The 27,362-nt window shown below is 44.0% G+C and overlaps 1 protein-coding gene across 1 annotated transcript in view; it reads left to right on the top strand.

Annotated features, from left to right (window-relative positions):
* Positions 1-27,362, top strand: part of LOC106566206 (metabotropic glutamate receptor 7) — a 431,795-nt gene that overhangs the window by 163,453 nt on the left and 240,980 nt on the right. The window contains exons 3-4 of the mRNA XM_045691964.2: positions 15,142-15,277; positions 20,945-21,099. Coding sequence (XP_045547920.2) covers positions 15,142-15,277; positions 20,945-21,099 — 291 coding nt within the window. The remainder of the gene's footprint in view (positions 1-15,141; positions 15,278-20,944; positions 21,100-27,362) is intronic.

Raw genomic sequence — 27,362 nt, 5'->3', positions numbered from 1 at the left:
GGCAGGCGGCTCTGGCGGCTCCGGACAGGCGGGCGGCTCTGGCGGCTCCGGATAGGCGGGCGGCTCTGGTGGCTCCTGACTGGCGGGGGGCTCTGGCGGCTCCTGACTGGCGGGCGGCTCTGACGGCTCCGGACTGGCGGGCGGCTCTGGCGGCTCCTGACTGGCGGGCGGCTCTGGCGGCTCCGGACTGGCGGGCAGCTCTGGCGGCTCTGGACTGGCGGGCAGCTCTGGCGGCTCTGGACTGGCGAGACCCACTGGAGGCCTAGTCCTAGGAGGCGGCACAGGACGGACCAGGATGGGGAGACCCACTGGAGGCCTGGTCCGAGGAGGAGGCACAGGCTTAACCAGGATGGGGAGACCCACTGGAGGCCTAGTCCTGGGAGGTGGCACAGGACGGACCAGGATGGGGAGACCCATTGGAGGCCTGGTCCGAGGAGGAGGCACAGGCTTAACCAGGATGGGTAGACCCACTGGAGGCCTAGTCCTGGGAGGTGGCACAGGACGAACCAGGCTGGAGAGATCCACTGGAGGCCTGGTCGTGGGAGGTGGCACAGGACGGACCAGGCTGGAGAGATCCCCTGGAGGCCTGGTCCGAGGAGGTGGCACAGGATAAACCGGCCTGTGGGGGAGCACTGGAGTTCTAGACTTTACGCTCTTTACCCATACTCCAGGCTGAATGCCCACTTTGGCCCGGCAAGGGCGGAGAGCAGGCATTGGGCGTACTGGACCCTCCCAGCAACCTGGAGACACAGTGCGCAGAGCCGGTGCAGGATACCCTGGCCCGAAAAGGTGCACTGGAGACCAGACGCGCTGAGCTGGCACAACCCGTCCTGGCTCGATGCCTGCCCTCGCATGGCACTTGCAGGGGGCTGATATGTAGCGCACCGGGCTTTGAACGCGCACTGGGGACACCGTGCTCTCCACAGCATAACACGGTGTCTTACCAGTACCACGCTGCTTCCGGTAAGCACGGGGATTTGGCTCAGGTCTACCGCCTGACTCTGCCAATCTCCCCGTGTGCCCCCCCCAAAAAAAATTATTGGGGCTGCCTCCCATGTCCGTCGCTCTCCCTCGGCAGGTTGTTGCAATGGTCAAATAATTGATCCCATGTCCAGTCATTCCTGGACTCCAACACCTCCAGCGACCAGGATGCCATGAGTTCCCGAGCGCGCTGCTTCCTATAGTCCTCCTTGTGCTGCTCCTTCCTCCGCTGCTTGGTCCGTTTTTGGTGGGTAATTCTGTAATGGCCGTCGTCAGAATTAGACCAAGGTGCAGCGGAGTTAGTGTTCATCATGATTTTAATTTAATAAAGAACACTACACAAAACAAAACGAGAAAACTGACAGCCAAACAGTCCTGTCAGGTGCAAAACACTAACAGAAACAATTACCCACAAAACCCAAAGGAAAAACATGCTCCTTATGTGTGACTCCCAATCAGCAACAACGAACTTCAGCTGTGCCTGATTGGGAGCCACACACGGCCCAAAACAAAGAAATACCAAAACCTAGAAAACAAACATAGAACGCCCACCCAATGTAACACCCTGGCCTAACCAAAATAAAGAACAAAAAAACCCTCTCTATGGCCAGGGCGTTACAGTAGTAACCCAAAAAGTCTTAAACAAATCAAAATATTGTTGATTTAAGATTCTTCAAAGTAGCCACCCTTTGCCTTGTAAAATAAAATAGATTTCGATTTGTTTAAAACTTTTTTTGGTTACTACATGATTCCATATGTGTTATTTCATAGTTTTGATGTCTTCACTATTATTCTACAATATATAAAATAGTAAAAATAAAGAAAAACCCTTGAATGAGTAGGTGTGTCCAAACTTTTCACTGGTACTGTATACATAATATGTATAGTCATAACATGCACTGAAAGATAAACATTTACAAACAATGATATGTACATGTAAATGTGTACGTATAGTTGTCATGTAATTGATATATCAGCGAGCGCAAACACACATTCACTCTATGTTCTACAAAGTAATTTTATCATACCGCCAAGGATTTGTTATCTGTTGTTCCTGACTTCACTACTACAGGATTCTCATCAAATACAACATAATCCTCCCCATCATTGAGCCAAATGAACAGTTGGGACCCACCTATCCTATCCCATAACAGTTTCATTAAAGTGAGACAAGCGATGAGATCACCCAGGATTGGAATTATTATGATTCCTCTGTCCTCAAGGACCCAGCAGGGATGCTGATTGGTTCATTGACATTCCGACAATTTAGGAATTGCAAATGAGCAGTGACTATTCCGCAGCGGAATGTCTGTCTCTCAACATTCTGATTGTGAAGCGTCTCCACTGTGTTTATTCAATCATCTCAGGTTCTCTCTGATTGCTGCATGTTGATAGTCACTACTTTCCTCTCTTCCTACCTCTCCTTCATTATACAGTTTTCTCTCTCTCTCTCTCTCTCTCTCACTCTCACTCTCTCACTCTCATATATAAATTGTACCGGGTATTGATGAGAAGTGCTTTACTTCATGGAGTGCTCTGATGGTTCTTGAAGTACTGTGATAAAAAAGTAATACATCAACATGCTCTGAAGACCCAATTATGAGAAGCTGTCTGTCAAACTAATATTCTCTTTACTCTACTCACTATCTCAACTGGTACTGTATTAGCCATCAGCACTGTAGCAGAGAGAGATATAGGCTGAGAAAGAGGTGGGTGAGAAGTAGATATAGAGGGAGAGAGAGATGAGTCTGACAAGCTCTATGACATACCTTCAATTTGAGACGGTTTTAGGATTTGCTCTATATTTTGGTTCAAATAGCATACAGTACCTTCTCTTTCAAATAGTTTGAGCATTCCGTCGACCCTAATTGGAGCTCCAGATGGGCAGGGTTTGGGGTTTGCCCTTTTGGGACTATTCTATTGGTTCCACTGCACCAGGTCGAGCTCATTCAAGCACAGCTAAAGTATTTGAAAAGATAACAAACACTATTTGAAACCAGATCTGCCTTTACCACCTGGACAAAAGGAACACCTATGTGAGAATGCTATTCATTGACTACAGCTCAGTGTTCAACACCATAGTACCCTCAAAGCTCATCACTAAGCTAAGGTACCTGGGACTATAAACACCTCCCTCTGCAACTGGATCCTGGACTTCCTGACGGGCCACCCCCAGGTGGTGAGGGTAGGTAGCAACACATCTGCCACGCTGATCCGCAACACTGCCCCCCCAGGGGTGCGTGCTAAGTCCCCTTCCTGTACTCCCTGTTCAACCACGACTGCATGGCCAGGCACGACTCCAACAGCATCATTAAGTTTGCAGATGACAACAGTGGTAGGCCTGATCAACAATGACGACAATGACGAGACAGCCTATAGGGAGGAGGTCAGAGACCTGGCTGGGCGGTGCCATGTGTTGCTTTAGCAGTATGCTTAGGGTCATTGTCCTGCTGGAAGGTGAACCTCCATCCCAGTCTCAAACCTCTGGAAGACTGAAACAGTTTTCCCTCAAGAATTTCACTGTATTTAGCGCCATCCATCATACCTTAAATTCTGACCAGTTTCCCAGTCCCCGCCAATGAAAAACATCCCCACAGCATGATGCTGCAACCACCATGCTTCACTGTGGTAATTCTCGGGGTGATGAAAGGTGTTGGGTTTGCGCCAGACATAGCGTTTTCCATCATGGCCAAAAAGCTACATAGTCTCATCTGACCAAAGTACCTTCTTCCATATGTTTGGGGAGTCTCCCCACATGCCTTTTGGCGAACACCAAACTTGTTTGCTTATTTTTTTCTGTAAGCAATGGCTTTTTTTCTGGCCACTCTTCTATAAAACCCAGCTCTGTGGGGCGTACGGCTTTAAGTGGTCCTATGGACAGATACTCCAATCTCCACTGTGGCGCTTTGCAGCTCATTCAGGGTTATCTTTGGTCTCTTTGTTGCCTCTCGGATTAATGCCCTCCTTGCTTGGTCCATGAGTTTTGGTGGGCGGCCCTCTCTTTGCAGGTTTGTTGTGGTGCCATATTCTTTCAATTTTTTAATAATGGATTTAATGGTGCTCCGTGAGATGTTCAAAGTTCCTGATATTTTTTTTTATAACCCAACCCTGATCTGTACTCCACAACTTTGTCCCTGACCTGTTTGGAGAACTCCTTGGTCTTCATGGTGGTGCTTGCTTGGTGGTGCCCATTGCTTAGTAGTGTTGTACACTCTGGGGCCTTTCAGAACAGGTATATACTGACATCATGTGACAGATCATGTGACACATATTGCACACAGGTGGACTTTTTTTTAACTAATTATGTGACTTCTGAAGGTAATTGGTTGACCCAGATCTTATTTAGGGGCTTCAAGCACCACTTTTCCGGTTTTAAATTTTTAGAATATTTTTAAACAAGTAATTTTTTTCTTTTAACTTCACCAATTTGGACTATTTTGTGTATGTCCATTACATGAAATCCAAATAAAAAGCTATTTCTCTCTCTCTCCCTCTCCCTCTCTCCCTCTCTCTCTCTCTCTCTCTCTCTCTCTCTTTCTCTTTCTCTCTCCCTCAAAATAATTGACAGTAAATATTACACTCACAAAAGTTCTCTCCTTTTCTCTCGCTCTCATTTTTACATTTACATTTACGTCATTTAGCAGACGCTCTTATCCAGAGCAACTTACAAATTGGTGCATTCACCTTATGATATCCAGTGGAACAACCACTTTACAATAGTACATCTATATATTTTTTGGGGGGGAGGGTGGGGGGGAGGGTTAGAAGGATTACTTAATCCTATCCCAGGTATTCCTTAAAGAGGTGGGGTTTCAGGTGTCTCCGGAAGGTGGTGAATGACTCCGCTGTCCTGGCGTCGTGAGGGAGCTTGTTCCACCATTGGGGTGCCAGAGCAGCGAACAGTTTTGACTGGGCTGAGCGGGAACTGTGCTTCCGCAGAAGTAGGGAGGCGAGCAGGCCAGAGGTGGATGAACGCAGTGCCCTTTTTTGGGTGTAGGGACTGATCAGAGCCTGAAGGTACGGAGGTGCCGTTCCCCTCACAGCTTCGTAGGCAAGCACCATGGTCTTGTAGCAGATTCGAGCTTCAACTGGAAGCCAGTGGAATGTGTGGAGGAGCGGGGTGACGTGACAGAACTTGAGAAGGTTGAACACCAGACAGGCTGCGGCGTTCTGGATGAGTTGTAGGGGTTTAATGGCACAGGCAGGGAGCCCCGCCAACAGCGAGTTGCAGTAATCCAGACGGGAGATGACAAGTGCCTGGATTAGGACCTGCGCCGCTTCCTGTGTGAGGCAGGGTCGTACTCTGAGAATGTTGTGGAGCATGAACCTACAGGATCGGGTCACTGCCTTGATGTTAACGAAGAACGACAGGGTGTTGTCCAGGGTCACACCAAGGCTCTTAGCACTCTGGGAGGAGGACACAATGGAGTTGTCAACCGTGATGGTGAGATCATGGAACGGGCAGTCCTTCCCCGGGAGGAAGAGCAGCTCCGTCTTGCCGAGGTTCAGCTTGAGGTGGTGATCCGTCATCCACACTGATATGTCTGCCAAACATGCAGAGATGCGATTCGCCACCTGGTTATCTGAAGGGGGAAAGGAGAAGATTAATTGTGTGTCGTCTGCGTTTCAATGATAGGAGAGACCATGTGAGGATATGACAGAGCCAAGTGACTTGGTGTATAGCGAGAATAGGAGAGGGCCTAGAACTGAGCCCTGGGGGACACCAGTGGTGAGAGCACGTGGTGTGGAGACAGATTCTCGCCACGCCACCTGGTAGGAGCGACCTGTCAGGTAGGACGCAATCCAAGAGTGAGCCGCGCCGGAGATGCCCAACTCGGAGAGGGTGGAGAGGAGGATCTGATGGTTCACAGTATCAAAGGCAGCAGATAGGTCTAAAAGGATGAGAGCAGAGGAGAGAGAGTTAGCTTTAGCAGTGCGGAGAGCCTCTGTGACACAGAGAAGAGCAGTCTCAGTTGAATGACCAGTCTTGAAACCTGACTGATTTGGATCAAGAAGGTCATTCTGAGAGAGATAGCAAGAGAGCTGGCCAAGGACGGCACGTTCAAGAGTTTTGGAGAGAAAAGAAAGAAGGGATACTGGTCTGTAGTTGTTGACATCGGAGGGATCAAGTGTAGGTTTTTTGAGAAGGGGTGCAACTCTCGCTCTCTTGAAGACGGATGGGACGTAGTCAGCGGTCAAGGATGAGTTGATGAGCGAGGTGAGGTAAGGGAGAAGGTCTCCGGAAATGGTCTGGACAAGAGAGGAGGGGATAGGGTCAAGCGGGCAGGTTGTTGGGCGGCCGGCCGTCACAAGTCGCAAGATTTCATCTGGAGAGAGAGGGGAGAAAGAGGTCAGAGCATAGGGTAGGGCAATGTGAGCAGGACCAGCGGTGTCGTTTGACTTAGCAAACGAGGATCGGATGTCGTCAACCTTCTTTTCAAAATGGTTGACAAAGTCATCCGCAGAGAGTGAAGGGGGAGAGGGGGAGGAGGATTCAGGAGGTAGGAGAAGGTGGCAAAGAGCTTCCTAGGGTTAGAGACAGATGCTTGGAATTTAGAGTGGTAGAAAGTGGCTTTAGCAGCAGAACCAGAGGATGAAAATATGGAGAGGAGGGAGTGAAAAGATGCCAGGTCCGCAGGGAGGCTAGTTTTCCACCATTTCCGCTCAGCTGCCCGGAGCCCTGTTCTGTGAGCTCGCAATGAGTCGTCAAGCCACGGAGCAGGAGGGGAGGACCGAGCCGGCCGGGAGGATAGAGGACATAGAGAATCAAAGGATGCAGAAAGGGAGGAGAGGAGGGTTGAGGAGGCAGAATCCGGAGATTGATTGGAGAAGGTTTGAGCAGATGGAAGAGATGATAGGATGGAAGAGGAGAGAGTAGCAGGAGAGAGAGTGAAGGTTGCGACGGCGCAATACCATCTGAGTAGGGGCAGAGTGAGTAGTGTTGGAGGAGAGCGAGAGGGAAAAGGATACAAGGTAGTGGTTGGAGACTTGGAGGGGAGTTGCATTGAGATTAGTAGAAGAACAGCATCTAGTAAAGATGAGGTCAAGCGTATTGCCTGCCTTGTGAGTAGGGGGGATGATGAAAGGGTGAGGTCAAAAGAGGAGAGGAGTGGAAATGAGGCAGAGAGAAATGAGTCAAAGGTAGACGTAGGGAGGTTAAAGTCACCCAGAACTGTGAGGGGTGAGCCATCCTCATGAAAGGAACTTATCAAGGCATCAAGCTCATTGATGAACTCTCCAAGGGAACCTGGAGGGCGATAAATGAGGATCTTAACCTGGATGTTAACCTGTTGAGGACAGATGTTCCGCTAGCGGAACCCCGTTCCGCCTGCGGAACCCCTAGCCAACAGCCAATGGCATCGCACGGCGCGAAATACAAAACCAACTAAAATACCACAATTCAATTTCTCAAACAATCAACTATTTTACACCATTTTAAAAATAAGACTCTCGTTAATCTAACCACATTGCCCGATTTCAAAAAGGCTTTACAGGGAAAGCAAAACATTAGACTATGTCAGGAGAGTACCCTGCCAAAAATAATCACACAGACATTTTCAAAGCAAGCTATATGTCACAAAAACCAAAACCACAGCTAAATGCAGCACTAACCTTTGATGATATTCATCAGATGACACTCCTAGGACATTATGTTATAAAATACATGCATGTTTTGTTCAATCAAGTTCATATTTATATCAAAAAACAGCTTTTTACATTAGCATGTGATGTTCAGAACTAGCATACCCACCGAAAACATCCGGTGAATTTACTAAATTACTCATGATAAACGTTCACAAAATACATAACAATTATTTTAAGAATTATAGATACAGAACTCCGTTATGCAATCGCGGTGTCAGATTTTAAAATAGCTTTTCAGCGAAAGCACATTTTGCAATAGCCTGAGTACATAGCTCGGCCATCACGGCTAGCTATTTTGACACCCACCAAGTTTGGGGCTCACTAAACTCAGAATTACTATTAGAAAAATTGGATTACCTTTGCTGTTCTTCGTCAGAATGCACTCCCAGGACTTCTACTTCAACAACAAATGTTGTTTTGGTTCCAAATAATCCATAGTTATATTCAAATAGCTCCGTTTTGTTCGTGCGTTCAGGTCACTATCCGAAGCGTGACGCGCGAGCGCATTTCGTGACAAAAAAATTCAGAATATTCCACTACCGTACTTAGAAGCATGTCAAATGCTGTTTAAAATCAATATTCCAACCGGGCAATGTTCTATTCATTCAAAGGCTGAAAGAAAAAAATGGAGTAGTCTCGTGACCGCGCATCTCCAGTGTCACTGTCCCCAGGCTGACCACTTACAAATTCTGCTGCTGTTCTTCGCCCAGAGACAGCAGACAGCCCATTCCACTTTCTGGCGGCTTTAGAGAGCCAATGGAAGCCTTAGAAAATGTCACGTTACAGCACAGATGCTGTATTTTCGATAGAGATGCAACAGAAGGACAACAACTTGTCAGACAGGGCTCTTCCTGTATGGAATCTTCTCAGGTTTTGGCCTGCCATATGAGTTCTGTTATACCCACAGACACCATTCAAACAGTTTTAGAAACTTTAATAAGGAAAGATGAGAAGTCGAGTCCACAATTCAGAATTCCACTTCCTGTTTCAATCGGTCTCGGGGTTTTGACTGCCATTTGAGTTCTGTTATACTCACAGACACCATTCAAACAGTTTTAGAAACTTTAGAGTGTTTTCTATCCATATATAATAAGTATATGCATGCCCTAGCTTCTGAGTTTGATTAGTAGGCCGTTGAAAATGGGAACGATTTTTTTTCAAAATGCGCTGTGGCGCCCCCTATCCTACGGTATCCTCAAGAGGTTAAAGTGTTTTCTATCCACATCTACTAATTATATGCATATTCTAGTTTCTGGGCAGGAGTAATAACCAGATTAAATCGAGTACGTTTTTTATCCGGCCGTGAAAATACTGCCCCCTATCCTAAACAGGTTAAATTGGGTACGTTTTTTATCCGGCCGTGAAAATACTGCCACCTATCCCAAAGAAGTTAAGCTTGAATGGGCTAGTGACTGTGACAGCATGGAATTCAAAGGAGGAGATAGACAGATGGGTCAGGGGAGAAAGAGAGAATGTCCACTTGGGAGAGATGAGGATTCCAGTGCCACCACCCCGCTGACCAGATGCTCTCGGGGTATGCGAGGACACGTGGTCAGACGAGGAGAGAGCAGTAGGAGTAGCAGTGTTTTCTGTGGTAATCCATGTTTCCGTCAGTGCCAAGAAGTCGAGGGACTGGAGGGTAGCATAGGCTGAGATGAACTCTGCCTTGTTGGCCACAGACCGGCAGTTCCAGAGGCTGCCGGAGACCTGGAATTCCACGTGGGTTGTGCACGCTGGGACCACCAGGTTAGAGTGGCAGCGGCCATGTGGTGTGAAGCGTTTGTGTGGCCTGTGCAGAGTGGAGAGAACAGGGATAGACAGACACATAGTTGACAGGCTACAGGAGAGGCTACGCTAATGCAAAGGAGATTGGAATGAAAATTAACTAAACAACTGGGGAAGCGAGAGAGCAGGGCCTCCCTCACTAACCATTCACTGAAACACTCAAATATAACTTTTCCAACTTCCACTTTAGAAATTATAATTGATGTAAACTACAGTGGTTCAATGGTTCCAGGAATAGGCTCAAACTTAGTTTATTCAGCTAGATAACTTGGTACAGTATTCTTCCGTGAAACCCACCCAGTGCACCGTGTCCTATGACGCCATAGCTAACTAGCATGCTAGCATCCAATAACACACGGTTAGCACCAATACTTGGTTACAACAAACTACCAATGGATCATTCGTGTCCGTGTCTAGTTCCTTTCATAACGCAGAAGTAATTAAACGTTGGCTAGCTAACACAAAGTCAGTCATGCTAGCTACACAAGTGGAATACACAACTCGAAAGTTCAGAAAGGTAAGCTTACATTGCAAAAATCTTATTGACTAAAAATGATACAGTACTGCTAGCTGGTAGAGTTGGCTAGCTAGCAGTGGCTGCGTTTACCTTTATCTTTTATCTTTGATACATAGACAACTATGTAGCTAGCTAACATTACACTAATCAAATCGTTCCGTTGTAATGTATTTAGTTTCTACAGTACTGCTAGTTGGTAAAGTTGGCTACGTAGCAGTGGCTGTGGTGTTGACGCCGTTTGGAAAACAGCGCGAACGAACGAATACAGCTGGCTAGCTAACCTTGTTCTCGTTCTCTTTCTCAGGAAACACTTTGCCATCAACCATTCTGGTCATTTCTTAATCCATCACCTATTTGTCTCCTGTTGGTGTTTTGTGTTGCATTGATATGTTGCTAATACTAACCGGAGGATCAGGGAATGTCTGTGTCCCTTTTCAGAGGAAATAAATACTTATTCTGCAGCTACATACAGTGAAACGTGTTTGGATTTCAAATTAAACCAGAATTGATAATAGTTGATAATTGATAATAATTGATAATACTATTCGACAAAGGAATGAATTACTACATGCACAATGGTCAGATAGTGTTTTTGTTGCATATATTATTATATATATATATATATATATATATATAGTATATATTTAAGTCTAAATCCATAGATGAGGGATGAATTACAATTGTTACACTTTATTTAGATAGTCCATCTGTGGACACTATCAGATAACTATCCATTAACCTTAACCCTAAGCTTGACCTTTGCCCTAACATTGCCAAGTCTTACTCTAAACCTAACCCTAACTGTACCCTTAGCAAGCAGTTGCTTATCAACAGATCGTTTGTATGACCATCTGTAGATCATGTACAGATGGACGATCCAGACTATCCAAAAAAAGTGTGACACTGTTATCTACAAGGCCAGTCATCATCAATTTATTCAACCTCTGATTGTGTGGTGACATCCTCTCTAGAGGAATTTAATTGGTCGACTAACAGTAGGTGACAGACCAGGGACTGTAGTGACGCCTTTTGCACTGAGATGCAGTGCCTTAGACCGCTGTGCCACTCGGGAGCCCATAACATTCCTGTAGCATTAGACTGTAACAAAACCATTTTGCCCCAACCCAGGTAACCTAGCTAGCCGGAGCTAGCCTGCTAATGTCAGCTCCAGGAGATGGTAGAATCTAGCCGAACACTGTGTTAACAGCACTAAAACAATGGTCCCGAAATAAAACACTTTAAAAAAAAGCTTTTAAAGGTATAAAATGTTTAAGTGTCTTAGAAAATATAAAACGGATATCTAATTTAAAAAAAAAAAAACAACACTGAAATGCCTCCATTTTTGATTATTTGTATTTTCAGAAGGACATTCATAATCTACTAACTCAATATTCATGTCCCTAACACTGCTATCTCTCTGTTCTGTATAATCAGTGTGTTGGTCTATATTCATGTCCCTAACACTGCTATCTCTCTGTTCTGTATAATCAGTGTGTTAGTCTATATTCATGTCCCTAACACTGCTATCTCTCCGTTCTGTATAATCAGTGTGTTAGTCTATATTCATGTCCCTAACACTGCTAACTCTCTGTTCTGTATAATCAGTGTGTTGGTCTCTATTCATGTCCCTAACACTGCTAACTCTCCGTTCTGTATAATCAGTGTGTTAGTCTATATTCATGTCCCTAACACTGCTATCTCTCTGTTCTGTATAATCAGTGTGTTAGTCTATATTCATGTCCCTAACACTGCTATCTCTCTGTTCTGTATAATCAGTGTGTTAGTCTATATTCATGTCCCTAACACTGCTATCTCTCTGTTCTGTATAATCAGTGTGTTGGTCTCTATTCATGTCCCTAACACTGCTATCTCTCCGTTCTGTATAATCAGTGTGTTGGTCTCTATTCATGTCCCTAACACTGCTAACTCTCCGTTCTGTATAATCAGTGTGTTAGTCTATATTCATGTCCCTAACACTGCTATCTCTCCGTTCTGTATAATCAGTGTGTTAGTCTATATTCATGTCCCTAACACTGCTATCTCTCTGTTCTGTATAATCAGTGTGTTAGTCTATATTCATGTCCCTAACACTGCTATCTCTCCGTTCTGTATAATCAGTGTGTTAGTCTATATTCATGTCCCTAACACTGCTATCTCTCTGTTCTGTATAATCAGTGTGTTAGTCTATATTCATGTCCCTAACACTGCTATCTCTCTGTTCTGTATAATCAGTGTGTTAGTCTATATTCATGTCCCTAACACTGCTATCTCTCTGTTCTGTATAATCAGTGTGTTAGTCTCTATTCATGTCCCTAACACTGCTATCTCTCTGTTCTGTATAATCAGTGTGTTAGTCTATATTCATGTCCCTAACACTGCTATCTCTCTGTTCTGTATAATCAGTGTGTTAGTCTATATTCATGTCCCTAACACTGCTATCTCTCTGTTCTGTATAATCAGTGTGTTGGTCTCTATTCATGTCCCTAACACTGCTATCTCTCTGTTCTGTATAATCAGTGTGTTAGTCTATATTCATGTCCCTAACACTGCTATCTCTCTGTTCTGTATAATCAGTGTGTTAGTCTATATTCATGTCCCTAACACTGCTATCTCTCTGTTCTGTATAATCAGTGTGTTAGTCTATATTCATGTCCCTAACACTGCTATCTCTCCGTTCTGTATAATCAGTGTGTTGGTCTCTATTCATGTCCCTAACACTGCTATCTCTCTGTTCTGTATAATCAGTGTGTTAGTCTATATTCATGTCCCTAACACTGCTATCTCTCTGTTCTGTATAATCAGTGTGTTAGTCTATATTCATGTCCCTAACACTGCTATCTCTCTGTTCTGTATAATCAGTGTGTTAGTCTATATTCATGTCCCTAACACTGCTATCTCTCTGTTCTGTATAATCAGTGTGTTAGTCTATATTCATGTCCCTAACACTGCTATCTCTCTGTTCTGTATAATCAGTGTGTTAGTCTATATTCATGTCCCTAACACTGCTATCTCTCCGTTCTGTATAATCAGTGTGTTAGTCTATATTCATGTCCCTAACACTGCTATCTCTCCGTTCTGTATAATCAGTGTGTTAGTCTATATTCATGTCCCTAACACTGCTATCTCTCCGTTCTGTATAATCAGTGTGTTAGTCTATATTCATGTCCCTAACACTGCTATCTCTCCGTTCTGTATAATCAGTGTGTTGGTCTCTATTCATGTCCCTAACACTGCTATCTCTCTGTTCTGTATAATCAGTGTGTTGGTCTCTATTCATGTCCCTAACACTGCTATCTCTCCGTTCTGTATAATCAGTGTGTTGGTCTATATTCATGTCCCTAACACTGCTATCTCTCTGTTCTGTATAATCAGTGTGTTGGTCTCTATTCATGTCCCTAACACTGCTATCTCTCCGTTCTGTATAATCAGTGTGTTAGTCTATATTCATGTCCCTAACACTGCTATCTCTCCGTTCTGTATAATCAGTGTGTTGGTCTCTATTCATGTCCCTAACACTGCTATCTCTCTGTTCTGTATAATCAGTGTGTTGGTCTCTATTCATGTCCCTAACACTGCTATCTCTCTGTTCTGTATAATCAGTGTGTTAGTCTATATTCATGTCCCTAACACTGCTATCTCTCTGTTCTGTATAATCAGTGTGTTAGTCTATATTCATGTCCCTAACACTGCTATCTCTCTGTTCTGTATAATCAGTGTGTTAGTCTATATTCATGTCCCTAACACTGCTATCTCTCTGTTCTGTATAATCAGTGTGTTAGTCTATATTCATGTCCCTAACACTGCTATCTCTCCGTTCTGTATAATCAGTGTGTTGGTCTCTATTCATGTCCCTAACACTGCTATCTCTCTGTTCTGTATAATCAGTGTGTTAGTCTATATTCATGTCCCTAACACTGCTATCTCTCCGTTCTGTATAATCAGTGTGTTAGTCTATATTCATGTCCCTAACACTGCTAACTGCACATGCCGTGATGTGCACAAAATAACATCATGATCATACACAAAATAATATATGGATAAACTGGTAATTAGGTGAAGAAATGTACAAACAAAATGATCTCTCTGTTCTGTATAATCAGTATGTTAATCTATATTTTGTGTCACAAACATCTAGTTATGTTTCACATTCTACTGTATAATGTTTTGGCTTCATTTTTGGGTTGCATGCAACGCTCACAGCACGAGGTTCCTTCCTGGAATAGAGTCATGACAACACAAACAGAACCGACTGGATAGGCTGGGTCAGAACAGGCTGTGGAATTGCAACTATGTTGGAGGCTCCAGTATTATTTAACAATGCAGCCTATTTAGCATCACAGTAATATGCTGCATTGCTTTTTAATCCCTCAGGGACACCATACTTTATAGGTTTGTGTTATCCGGTGTAGTTCTCCTTCGTTTTATCGCTGTTCCCGGGTATGAGGCACCATGTTCTTAAAAATGCTGCTCCTGGTTAAAGGGTCTGTCAAATAAATGTTGTGGGTGATCGTTAGCATGCTGCCGTCAATGGGAAAACTGTAAATACACGCTGTTGTACATTTCTCAGGCGTCTGAGGGAACCTACCGGTTTTTAGCAGGTGTTTCTTCTCAAACCCTTTTGGGTGATCTCTGTTACAACAAGGATCTAATTTTAACTCAACATATGGCAGCAGTGCTTTTAAACACACTGCTGGAATGTTTTATATTCTGCACATATATTATATTGTTTCTATATATTTATTTTTAGTCTCTCTCTTCCATGTTCAACATAGCTATGGACCATTTTATACAGTACTGTAGCCTACAGTAGATATTTAATATGTACTTGTAACAGACGCCAAGATGTACAATTAATGACTGTGTGCAAAAGGCTTTGTGATGTATAGCTCACCTATATTTAGTTTCAACATGTCTATGGGATTTCATATTGTACGGAATTGTAAAGTATGTAATAGCCTGTTAATACAAAGCCTTTTGTTACACGTGGAGTAGTGTACCTCAGTTCAAATCAGTGTGGTTCGATGTTCGTCGGATTTATGTAAAAAAAATTGTTGTGCATATTTCATTTATTTTCTATACTTTTTTTTTTTTTTTTTTTTTTTTTACAAATGTAATTTTTGTAGTTTTTAGTAGTTAGCGTTCTTCTTCCAGGTGCTTCTCCCAGTTTGAGGTACCTTACCGGAAGCTCATCATTTTCCCTCTTTCCATTTCAGGTGGGATCTGCATCGCTCAGTCCTTAAAGATCCCTCACAATCACAAACAGGAGAACTTCGACAAGATCATCAGGCTGCTTCTGGACACTCGTTACGCCCGGGCAGTCATCCTCTTCGCCTCAGATGAGGACATACGGTATGTATCTACTAGTTTTTAGCCCTTTTAGCTAAAGCCTAAGGATTTCCGTGTGCTGGCACTCAAAGCAAGATTTTAAATATTGTTCTGGAAGCTCAAGAACTGCTGAGTCCTAGGAATTTAAAACTGAAAAGCTGAAAGAAGGTTCAGGACGATGGCAACTTAATTCCCTTCAATAATGTTTAATTTAATGCTGACACATTTTGGAGTTGGTGCCATTCTCACAGCACTATGTATCTCCTGTTCATTATCTCACCAAGCATAATGTGTGACAACGATTAAGAGGGCTAATGATGTATCCCTGTGTATGCAGAAAGGGGAGGACCCCACACACAGCAGTCAAATAGTTCCATGTGGTTTAACCTCTTGGGGCTAGGTGGGACGCTAGCGTGCCACCCGTGGTGCACTCCATCAACAGCAGGTGCATTTCAAGAGCGGCAAATTTGAATCCAAATAAATGTCAAAATTCAAATTTTTCAAAAATACAACTATTTTACACCATTTGAAAGATAAACATCTCCTTAACCTCTTGGGGCTAGGTGGGACGCTAGCGTGCCACCCGTGGTGCACTCCATCAACAGCAGGTGCATTTCAAGAGCGGCAAATTTGAATCCAAATAAATGTCAAAATTCAAATTTTTCAAAAATACAACTATTTTACACCATTTGAAAGATAAACATCTCCTTAATCTAACCACGTTTTACGATTTCAAAAAGGTTTTACGGCGAAAGCATAAATTTAGAGTATGTTAGGACAGTACATTTACAAGAGTTGTGTGTAATGTTTTGTCAAGTCAAAGACAGGGTCACCAAAACCATAAAACCAGCTAAAATGATGCACTAACCTTTTACAATCTCCATCAGATGACACTCCTAGGACATTATGTTAGACAATGCATGCATTTTTAGTTCTATCAAGTTCATATTTATATCCAAAAACAACGTTTTACTATGGCATTGATGTTGAGGAAATCGTTTCCCTCCAATAACCGGCAGTCAAGTCAGCGTCACAAATTAAATAATTAAAATTAGAAAACATTGGTAAAATATTATATTGTCATTTAAAGAATTATAGATTTACATCTTTTGAACGCAATCAACTTGCCAGATTTAAAAATAACCTTACTGGGAAATCACACTTTGCAATAATCTGAGCACTGCGCCCAGAAAAATACGCGTTGCGATACAGACTAGACGTCATGTTGGGGAGATCTAAAATCGAAAATACTATGTAAATAATCCATTACCTTTGATTCTCTTCATCAGATGTCACTTCCAGGTATCACAGGTCCATAACGAATGTAGTTTTGTTAAAAAAAGCTCATCATTTATGTCCAAAAATCTCCGTCTCGTTAGCACATGATGTAAGCCAGCAGGACTTCTCGTCATGAACAAGGGGAAAAAATATATTTCCGTTCGTTCAAACATGTCAAACGTTGTATAGCATAAATCATTAGGGCCTTTTTTAACCAGAACATGAATAATATTCAAGGTGGACGAATGCATACTCTTTTATAACGTATTGGAACGAGGGTACCCAACATGAACTCGCGCGTCAGAGTCTAATCGGCCATCACCGTTCCATGGCTCTTGTTCGGTCAGATCTCCCTCCAGAAGACTCAAAACACTTTGTAAAGGCTGGTGACATCTAGTGGAAGCAATAGGAAGTGCCAAAATATTCCTAAGCCCCTGTGTTTTTCAATGGGATAGGTTTAAAGTCAATACAACACATCAGGTATCCACTTCCTGTCAGAAAATGTCTCAGGGTTTTGCCTGCCAAATGAGTTCTGTTATACTCACAGACACCATTCAAACAGTTTTAGAAACTTTAGAGTGTTTTCTATCCATATATAATAAGTATATGCATGTTCTAGTTACTGGGTAGGATTAGTAACCAGATTAAATCGGGTACATTTTTTTTATCCAGACGTGCAAATGCTGCCCCCTAGCCCCAACAGGTTAATCTAACCACGTTTTACGATTTCAAAAAGGTTTTACGGCGAAAGCATAAATTTAGAGTATGTTAGGACAGTACATTTACAAGAGTTGTGTGTAATGTTTTGTCAAGTCAAAGACAGGGTCACCAAAACCATAAAACCAGCTAAAATGATGCACTAACCTTTTACAATCTCCATCAGATGACACTCCTAGGACATTATGTTAGACAATGCATGCATTTTTAGTTCTATCAAGTTCATATTTATATCCAAAAACAGCGTTTTACTATGGCATTGATGTTGAGGAAATCGTTTCCCTCCAATAACCGGCAGTCAAGTCAGCGTCACAAATTAAATAATTAAAATTAGAAAACATTGGTAAAATATTATATTGTCATTTAAAGAATTATAGATTTACATCTCTTGAACTCAATCAACTTGCCAGATTTAAAAATAAGCTTACTGGGAAATCACACTTTGCAATAATCTGAGCACTGCGCCCAGAAAAATACGCGTTGCGATACAGACTAGACGTCATGTTGGGGAGATCTAAAATCGAAAATACTATGTAAATAATCCATTACCTTTGATTCTCTTCATCAGATGTCACTTCCAGGTATCACAGGTCCATAACGAATGTAGTTTTGTTCAAAAAAGCTCATCATTTATGTCCAAAAATCTCCGTCTCGTTAGCACATGATGTAAGCCAGCCGGACTTCTCGTCATGAACGAGGGGAAAAAATATATTTCCGTTCGTTCAAACATGTCAAACGTTGTATAGCATAAATCATTAGGGCCTTTTTTAACCAGAACATGAATAATATTCAAGGTGGACGAATGCATACTCTTTTATAACGTATTGGAACGAGGGTACCCAACATGAACTCGCGCGCCAGGTGTCTAATGGGACATCATCGTTCCATGGCTCTTGTTCGGTCAGATCTCCCTCCAGAAGACTCAAAACACTTTGTAAAGGCTGGTGACATCTAGTGGAAGCAATAGGAAGTGCCAAAATATTCCTAAGCCCCTGTGTTTTTCAATGGGATAGGTTTAAAGTCAATACAACACATCAGGTATCCACTTCCTGTCAGAAAATGTCTCAGGGTTTTGCCTGCCAAATGAGTTCTGTTATACTCACAGACACCATTCAAACAGTTTTAGAAACTTTAGAGTGTTTTCTATCCATATATAATAAGTATATGCATATTCTAGTTACTGGGTAGGATTAGTAACCAGATTAAATCGGGTACATTTTTTTTATCCAGACGTGCAAATGCTGCCCCCTAGACCCAACAGGTTAATGAAACAACTTATCGAACACTTTGGTCTTCATCAAAGGGTTGAATCATTGTTTCAGTAAAACCACATCTGAGCTTAGATGATATGATCACAGTCCCGTAGACTTGTCTTGTACTTTCTGCTGAACAAATCGTTTTGATCCTCAGCACCTGCTTTAAAACACTGAACGTCCGTACAGTATGTAAACCTACTATTGTAGGGAGAACAAAAACAACAACACCACAGCCATTTTACAGCAGTAAATATTGAAGTTTCAGTCTTTGTCACAGTTCTTGTGATATTGTATTTCTGTTGTGATCGCAAGACCACAATGCAATGTGTGGTTGAGTAATTGATCTGTAGTTCCACATCAAACCGGATATAACTCAGCATCCGGTTGATTTATCTTTCAAGACAATATACAAAAACTGAGGAAATATCTCTTCACGCTATCTCTTTGTTCAGAGGAAATAGAATGGAAAAACTACCCTACGCATTGACCTTTTTCTCCCCTCTCTTTGGAGATATTCTCCCATTCCTCACTTCCCTCATCAGGTCATCCCTGATCGCTGGCTGCGTCCTCTCTGACTTCAAAATGGCCGGAGTTGTTCCCCTCCTCAAGAAACCAATACTCCACTCATCTGACGTAAAAAAATGATAGACCTGTATCCTTACTTTCTTTTCTTTCCAAAACACTTGCGCGTGCTGTCTCTGATGAACTTTCTCGTTATCTCTCTCAGAATGGTCTTCTTAACCCTAACCAGTCAGGCTTCAAGACGGGTCACTCAACCGAGACTGCTCTTCTCTTTATCACAGAGGCTCTCCGCTCTGCCAAAGCTGACTCTCTCTCCTCTGTTCTCATCCTCCTAGATCTATCCTCTGCCTTCAATAATGTGAACCAGCAGATCCTCCTCTCCACCCTCTCAGAGCTGGGCGTCTCAGGCTCTTGGATTGCATCCTACCTGGCAGGTTGTTCCTACCAGGTGACATGGAGAGGATCTGTGTCTGCACCACATACTCTCACTACTGGTGTCCCCCAGGGCTCGGTTCTAGGCCCTCTCCTCTTTTCTTTATACACCAAGTCACTAGGCTCCGTCATATCCTCACATGGTCTCTCCTATCATTTCTATGCCGATGACAATCAACCATTCTTCTCCTTCAAGACCTCGTCCTCACGGTTGATAACTCCATAGTGTCCCCCTCCCAGAGTGCAAAGAACCTTGCGTGACCCTGGACAACACCCTGATGTTCTCTGCAAACATTAAAGCAGTGACTCACTCCTGCAGGTTCATGCTCTACAACATCCATAACGTACGACCCTTTCCTCACATAGGAAGCGGCACAGGTCCTAATCCAGGCACTTGTCATCTCCCATCTGGACTGCTGCAACTTGCTCTTGTCTGGGCTCCCGGCCTATGCCTTCAAACTCCTGCAACGTATCCAGAAATCTAAACCTTCCCAAGTTATCCCATGTCACCACGCTCCTACACCCTTCTCCACTGGCTTCCAGTCGAAGCTCAGATCCACTACAAGACCATGGTGCGTACCTACTGAGCAGCAAGAGGAACTGTCCCTCCCTACCTTCAGGCTATGCTCAAACCCTACACCCCAAACTGAGCACTCCGTTCTGCCATCCTACAGTAGGGCAGCTCTCGCTCAGCCCAGTCCAAGCTCTTCTTTGTCCTGGCACCCCAATGTTGGAACCAGCTTCCCCCTGAAGCTAGGACAGCACCCGTAAACCCTACCTCTTCAAAGAGTATCTTAAATAATCCCCTTCCTTTCCTGAACCAACACTTGTACTTCACCCGCCTAGCAGTTCTATCGTTCTGGCTCTACTGATAGCTATAGTATAACAATAATAGTATTAGAGGAGAAAGTGTACTTCCTGTGCCTGTGATATATACTTCCTGTGATATATGGTGGTCACACCTAGCTATCTTAAAATGAATGCATCTTAAGATGTAAGTCACTTTGGATAAAAGCTTCTGCTAAATGACCCAAAAAATGTCAATGTAAAAAATGTACATGAACATGTTACTGAGGAGTACAAGGATAATATATAATAGATACGGAGCTGTGTGACTGATATAATAGATCAACGTACTGCTTGAAAAACTGCTGTATGGAGCTGTGTGACTGATTTCATAGATCAATGTGCTGTTTGAATAACTGCTGTATGGAGCTGTGTGACTGATTTAATAGATCAATGTGCTGTTTGAATAACTGCTGTACGGAGCTGTGTGACTGATAGATCAATGTACTGTTTGAATAACTCTGCTGTGAATCGTGTGTGTGTGTGTGTGTGGGGGGGGGGGGGGGGGGGTTCTATGGAGTCTGGGTTGCTTGAGATGATGCATAGCAAAAAAATACACATTTCAATTTGCAATATGGACTATAATGTACTGTTCCATTCTATGCTATCCTATTCATTCTATCTGTGTGTCTGATTGCAGGGGTATCCTGAATGCCAGTAAGAGAGCTGACCAGGTGGGTCATTTCCTGTGGATCGGTTCAGACAGCTGGGGAGCCAAGAACAGCCCTGTCCATCAGCTAGAGGAAGCAGCAGTGGGAGCTGTCACTATCCTGCCAAAAAGAGCAACCATCGTCGGTAGGTTGTGCCTGCAGACTTTTAGTGGAGAGAAAAAGAAAATAAAAAAAGCAACTTGCTGTCAGTCTTCTGTCGTCTACAGTACATTCTGTAGAAGTAGACTGTATACTATCACCAATACTGTGATACTATTGTCTACTGTTGCTGTCTGTTGTCTATCTCCTACATTCTGTAGAAGTAGTGGAAGGATAGTTATGGAAGAATATTGAACGATGCAATTAAATAATCCATGCAGTATATTGCGAGATGTATTTGCAAAATATTTTTCTAGATATGATGCAAAAAAGCTATATATGATTTTACCATATTGACCAAAGCATTCAACAAATGAAGAAGACTCAGGAAACTGTAATGCAGTGCATTTGGCCAATGTACAGTAAATAATATGTACTGTCTTTCTTATGCAACACAGCTTAAAGATGTAAAACGTCTGCCTGACATTACATGAACAAACTCATAATGCAAGTCGGCAGATAGCCTAGTGGTTATAGCATTGGACTGGTAACCAGAAGGTTGCAAGATTGAATCCCCGAGCTGACAACGTACAAATCTGTCATTCTGCCCCTGAACAAGGCAGTTAACCCACTGTTCCCCTGTAGGCTGTCATTGTAAATAAGATTTTGTTCTTAACTGACTTGCCAAGTTAAATCATTTTTTAAAGGCCAAAGGTCTTTTATCTGGTTCTAGAGCAACACTAATTACAGTAGCTACAACAGATTGTATTTGTCACAAGCTTCATAAACAACATAAATACTTCCCAACAATACAGAGAGAAATAATTATAAAATAATAATTCACAGAATAAACACACAATGAGTAACGATAACTTGGCTATATAAACGGGATACCAGTACCAAGTCGATGTGCAGGTGTACGAGGTAATTGAGGTAGATATGTACATATACTAGGTAGGGATAAAGTGACTAGGATAGATAATAAATAGTAACAGTAGTATATGCGATGAGTGAAAAGGTCAATGCAGATAGTTAAATAGTTAACCAATAGCTACCCTACTATATAACACTGGAGGGCAATATGGTGTTGAACGCTGAGCTGTAGTCAATGAACACCGTTCTCACGTAGGTATTCCTCTTGTCCAGGTGGGATAGGGCAGTGTGGAGTGCAATAGAGATTGTGTCATCAGTGGATCTGTTGCGATGGTATGCGAATTGGAGTGGGTCCCGGGTGTTTGGGTAGATGATGTTGATTTGAGCCATGACCAGCCTTTCAAAGCATTTCATGGCTACAGATGAGAGTGCTACAGGGCGACAGTGATTTAGGTAGGTTACTTTGGCGTTTTTGGGCACAGGGACTATGGTGGTCTGCTTGAAACATGTTGGTATTACAGACTCAGTCATGGAGACGTTGAAAATGTCAGTGAAGTCACTTGTCAGCTGGTCAGCAAAGCACACATCCTGGTAATCTGACTGAATGTTAACCTGTTTAAAGGTTTCCCTCACATCGGCTATGGAGAGTGAGATGACACACTCTGGGAAGCTCGCGGCTGGGTTTCCCTTTGTATTCCGTGATAGTTTGCAAGCCCTGCCACATCCGACAAGGATTCGATCTTAGTCCTGCATTGGCGTTTTGACTGCTTGATGGCTCGTCGAAAGTCGTAACGGGATTTCTTATAAGCATCCGGATTAGTGCCCCACTCCTTGAAAGTGGCAGCTCTATCCTTTAGATCAGTGGGGATGTAGCTTGTAATCCATGGCTTCTGGTTGGGGTATGTACGCACACTCACTGTGGAGACGACATCATCCATGCACTTAATAATGAAGCCTGTGACTGATGTGGTAAACTATGTTACTATAGTAACCTCAACAAGGAATCCCAGAACAAATTATACATGATCCTAATGATGGAAGTATTTTATCCTGAACGATCACACACAACTGTGCCATGTTTGGCTATGGGCTGGACGGTACGGTGTGTGTATGTGTGTGTGAATGTGTGTGTGTATATGTGTGTGTGTGTGTGTGTGTGTGTGTGTGTGTGTGTGTGTGTGTGTGTGTGTGTGTGTGTGTGTGTGTGTGTGTGTGTGTGTTTATGTGTGTTTATGTGTGTGTGTGCAAGCTTGTGTGTGTGCGTGTGTGTGTTTTGTAGTTAGGCCTGTTAGCGAAGGCTGCCCACCGTCAGGATTAAAGAAGACCAGATCACAGCCTCTCTAATTGTGCCAGGGTGTGTCGCAAATGGCACTCTGTTTCCTATTTCCTATTCCCTGTTTCCTATTCCCTATTCCCTGTTTCCTATTCCCTGTTTCCTATTCCCTATTCCCTGTTTCCTATTCCCTGTTTCCTATTCCCTATTCCCTATTCCCTGTTTCCTAATCCATATTCCCTGTTTCCTATTCCCTATTCCCTGTTTCCTATTCCCTGTTTCCTATTCCCTATCCCCTGTTTCCTATTCCCTGTTTCCTATTCCACATTCCCTGTTTCCTATTCTCTATTTCCTGTTTCCTATTCCCTGTTTCCTATTCCATATTCCCTATTTCCTATTTCCTATTCCCTGTTTCCTATTCCCTGTTTCCTATTCCCTATTTCCTGTTTCCTATTCCCTATTCCGTGTTTCCTATTCCCTATTCCCTATTTAGGGTGAATAGGGTGCCATCTGGATCATAAGTAGTGCACTAAATAGGGAATAGCGTTCCATTTGGAAAGCAGACTCTGAGTCGTGCAGGGTCAAGTCTACCACTGAGTGATGTCATCAGCGCCTTAGCGAGACACTGGACGGATGAAACTGTGAGACTGAGTTGGAGTTGTTGGAGTCTCTAACCTTAAGCTACAGGGTGTAATTGGTCAGGGGAGAGCCCACAGGTGCCAAATTAATAAATAGTTTCCCTTTGATGTTTTCCGAGATACTTTTTTTTTTCTTTATCGGCTAATGATTTATGGGAATGGATGTTTCCGGGGCCCTGGGGTTGGGGGGCGGGAAGGGAGAGAGGAGAAGGGACAGGGTTCAGTCTGGCTGAGTGAGAGGAGAGAATGATGGCTGCGGGGATTGAACTCACACACACACACACGCACACCCACGCACACCCCCCCCCCCCCCCACACACACACACACACACACACACACACACACACACACACACACACACACACACACACACACACACCACACACACACCACACCGGGAGTGCGTCTGAGTGAAAGAGAGAGCGACGGATGAGGGACTCTGGGCTTCTGTGTGGTTTCACTGGACCGTCACTCTGCTCTCTCTGACTAAGAGGGAGAAAAGTCCTGCTGTTCAGCCTGCTGTGAGAAAGCTTCATGTAATGTCAGTTAGGACCACAGCGTAACTCTTCATCACTTGTTTGTTGGGTTGGGCACAGCACAACTCTTCATCACTTGTTGTTGGGTTGGGTGGAATAACAGTTTCTTACTGTAGCAAAGAAACAAACTTGATGGATGTGTGTAGCCTAAATGATGCAAATGTTACAAGAACAAATCTTGACCTGAAATAGAAAGGCATTGCAATCCTCATTCCCCAGTCCCCAGTTCCCAATCTGCATTCCACAGTCCCCAGTCCCCAGTCCCCAGTCCCCAGTTCCCAGTCCGCATTCCCCAGTCCCCAGTTCCCAGTCCCCAGTCCCCAGTTCCCATTCCCCAGTCCGCATTCCACATTCCCCAGTCCCCAGTCCCCAGTTCCCAGTCCCCAGTCCCCATTCCCCAGTCCCCAGTCCACATTCCCCAGTCCCCAGTCCACATTCCCCAGTTCCCAGTCCCCAGTCCCCATTCCCCATTCCCCAGTTCCCATTCCCCAGTCCCCAGTTCCCAGTCCGCATTCCACATTCCGCAGTCCCCATTCCCCAGTCCCCATTCCCTAGTCCCCAGTAACTCAGTCCCCATTCCCCATTCCCCAGTCTCCAGTCCACATTCCACATTCCCCAGTCCCCAGTCCACATTCCCCAGTTCCCATTCCCCAGTCCCCAGTCCACATTCCACATTCCCCAGTCCCCAGTCCACATTTCCCATTCCCCAGTCCCCATTCCCCATTCCCCAGTCCCCATTTCCCAGTTCCCAGTCCACATTCCACATTCCCCAGTCCACATTCCACATTCCCCAGTCCCTAGTCCCCATTCCCTAGTCCACATTCCCAAGTCCCCAGTCCTCCTAGATATATCATTGCAGCTCACAATGCACATTGCCACAAATGTATCTGACAGTGGTATGCATTGATTGTATAACAGTTACTCTCTCACAGCTATACGCCAGGCTAGCCAGGAGAAATAGCATTCCACGTCAGCTAGAAACTTCCCTGTGGTTTTAACTAAACGTGGTTTTATGACAGAGGTGCTGTGTGTTCTCTGAAGAACTCACCTGCCTATCTCAGCTCCACTCTGGAAGCATCGTGTCCGAACCCTGGAGGGGAATGAACGTCAACACTAAATGACATGACTCCTCCAGTTATTCTGAAAATAACATGTCTTTATCTATATCTGCTGAAACAGAAACACTGGGAGAAAATACACAGTTACGGTGTACTGCAGCACAGCTTGCAGGGTGCCGCAGAATTCTATGGCACGTTATTTAAGTGTCGGCCATTGTTGCCAGAATGATGCAATTTACCACAATCTGTCACCATCTTCCACAAACGGTTGTGTCATAAGCTCAAAAACTTTTAAAGGAAGAACCACTGTAGATGTGAATGTGTTAACATGAAAGAGGCCTGGCATAGTCGGCTGTACCGGATAGACAGAGGTTGTGTCCCTTTTGGCATCATGTTCCTCTACATAGTGCACTACTTTTGACCAGATTCCTATAAACCCTGGTCAAATGTAAATCAAATCAAATGACATTTTTATTTGTCGCATACACATGGTTAGCAGATGTTAATGCGACTGTAGCGAAATGCTTGTGCTTCTAGTTCCGACTGTGCAGTAATATCTAACAAGTAATCTAACAATTTCACAACAACCACCTAATACACACAAGTGTAAAGGAATGAATAAGAATATGTACATATAAATATATGGATGAGCGATGGCCGTGTGGCATAGGCAAGATGCAGTAGGTTGTATAGAGTACAATCCCTGTGGCTCAGTTGGTAGAGTATGGTGTTTGCAATGCCAGCATGGTGTGTGCAACGCCAGGGTTGTGGGTTCGATTCCCACGGGGGGGCCAGTACCAACAACAACAAAAAATGTGTGAAGTGAAATGTATGTATTCACTACTGTAAGTCGCTGTGGATAAGAGTGTCTGCTAAATGACTAAAATGTACAGTATATGAGATGAGTCATGTAGGGTATGTAAACATTATATGAAGTGGCTTTGCTTAAAGTGACTAGTGATATGTTTATTACATCCAATTTATAATTATTAATGTGGCTAGAGATTTGAGTCAGTATGTTGGCAGCAGCCACTCAATGTTAGTGATGGCTGTTTAACAGTCTGATGGCCTTGAGATAGAAGCTGTTTTTCAGTCTCTCGGTCCCAGCTTTGATGCACCTCTACTGACCTCGCCTTCTGGATGATAGCGGGGTGAACAGGCAGTGGCTCGGGTGGTTGTTGTCCTTGATGATCTTTTTGGCCTTCCTGTGACATCGGGTGGTGTAGGTGTCCTGGAGGGCAGGTAGTTTGCCCCCGGTGATGCGTTGTGCAGAGCTCACTACCCTCTGGAGAGCCTTACCGGTTGTGGGCGGAGCAATTGCCGTACCAGGCGGTGATACAGCCTGACAGGATGCTCTCGATTGTGCATCTGTAAAGGTTTGGGAGTGTTTTCGGAGATAAGCCACATTTCTTCAGCCTCCTGAGGTTGAAGAGGCGCTGTTATTTTCCTGACACCACACTCCGAAGGCCCTCACCTCCTCCCTGTAGGCCGTCTCATTGTTGTTGGTAATCAAGCCTACCACTGTAGTGTCGTCTGCAAACTTGGTGATTGAGTTGGAGGCGTGCATGGCCACGCAGTCATGGGTGAACACAGAGTACAGAAGAGGGCTGAGAATGCACCCTTTTGGGGACCCAGTGTTCAGGATCAGCGGGGTGGAGATGTTGTTTCCTACCCTCACCAAATGGGGGTGGCCCGTCAGAAAGTCCAGGACCCAGTTGCACAGGGCGAGGTCGAGACCCAGGGTCTCAAGCTTAATGACGAGTTTGGAGGGTACTATGGTGTTAAATGCTGAGCTGTAATCGACATAGGTATTTCTCTTGTCCAGATGAGTTAGGGCAGTGTGCAGTGTGATTGCGTCGTCTGTGGACCTATTGGGGCGGTAAGCAAATTGGAGAGGGTCTAGGCTGTCAGGTAGGGTGGAGGTGATATG

The sequence above is a fragment of the Salmo salar genome, chromosome 12 (genome assembly GCF_965601325.2).
Source record: "Salmo salar chromosome 12, fSalSal1, whole genome shotgun sequence".
Lineage (NCBI taxonomy): Eukaryota > Metazoa > Chordata > Actinopteri > Salmoniformes > Salmonidae > Salmo > Salmo salar.
Note: the sequence above shows the minus strand (reverse complement) of the source record. Positions and strands in the feature narration are given on the sequence as shown.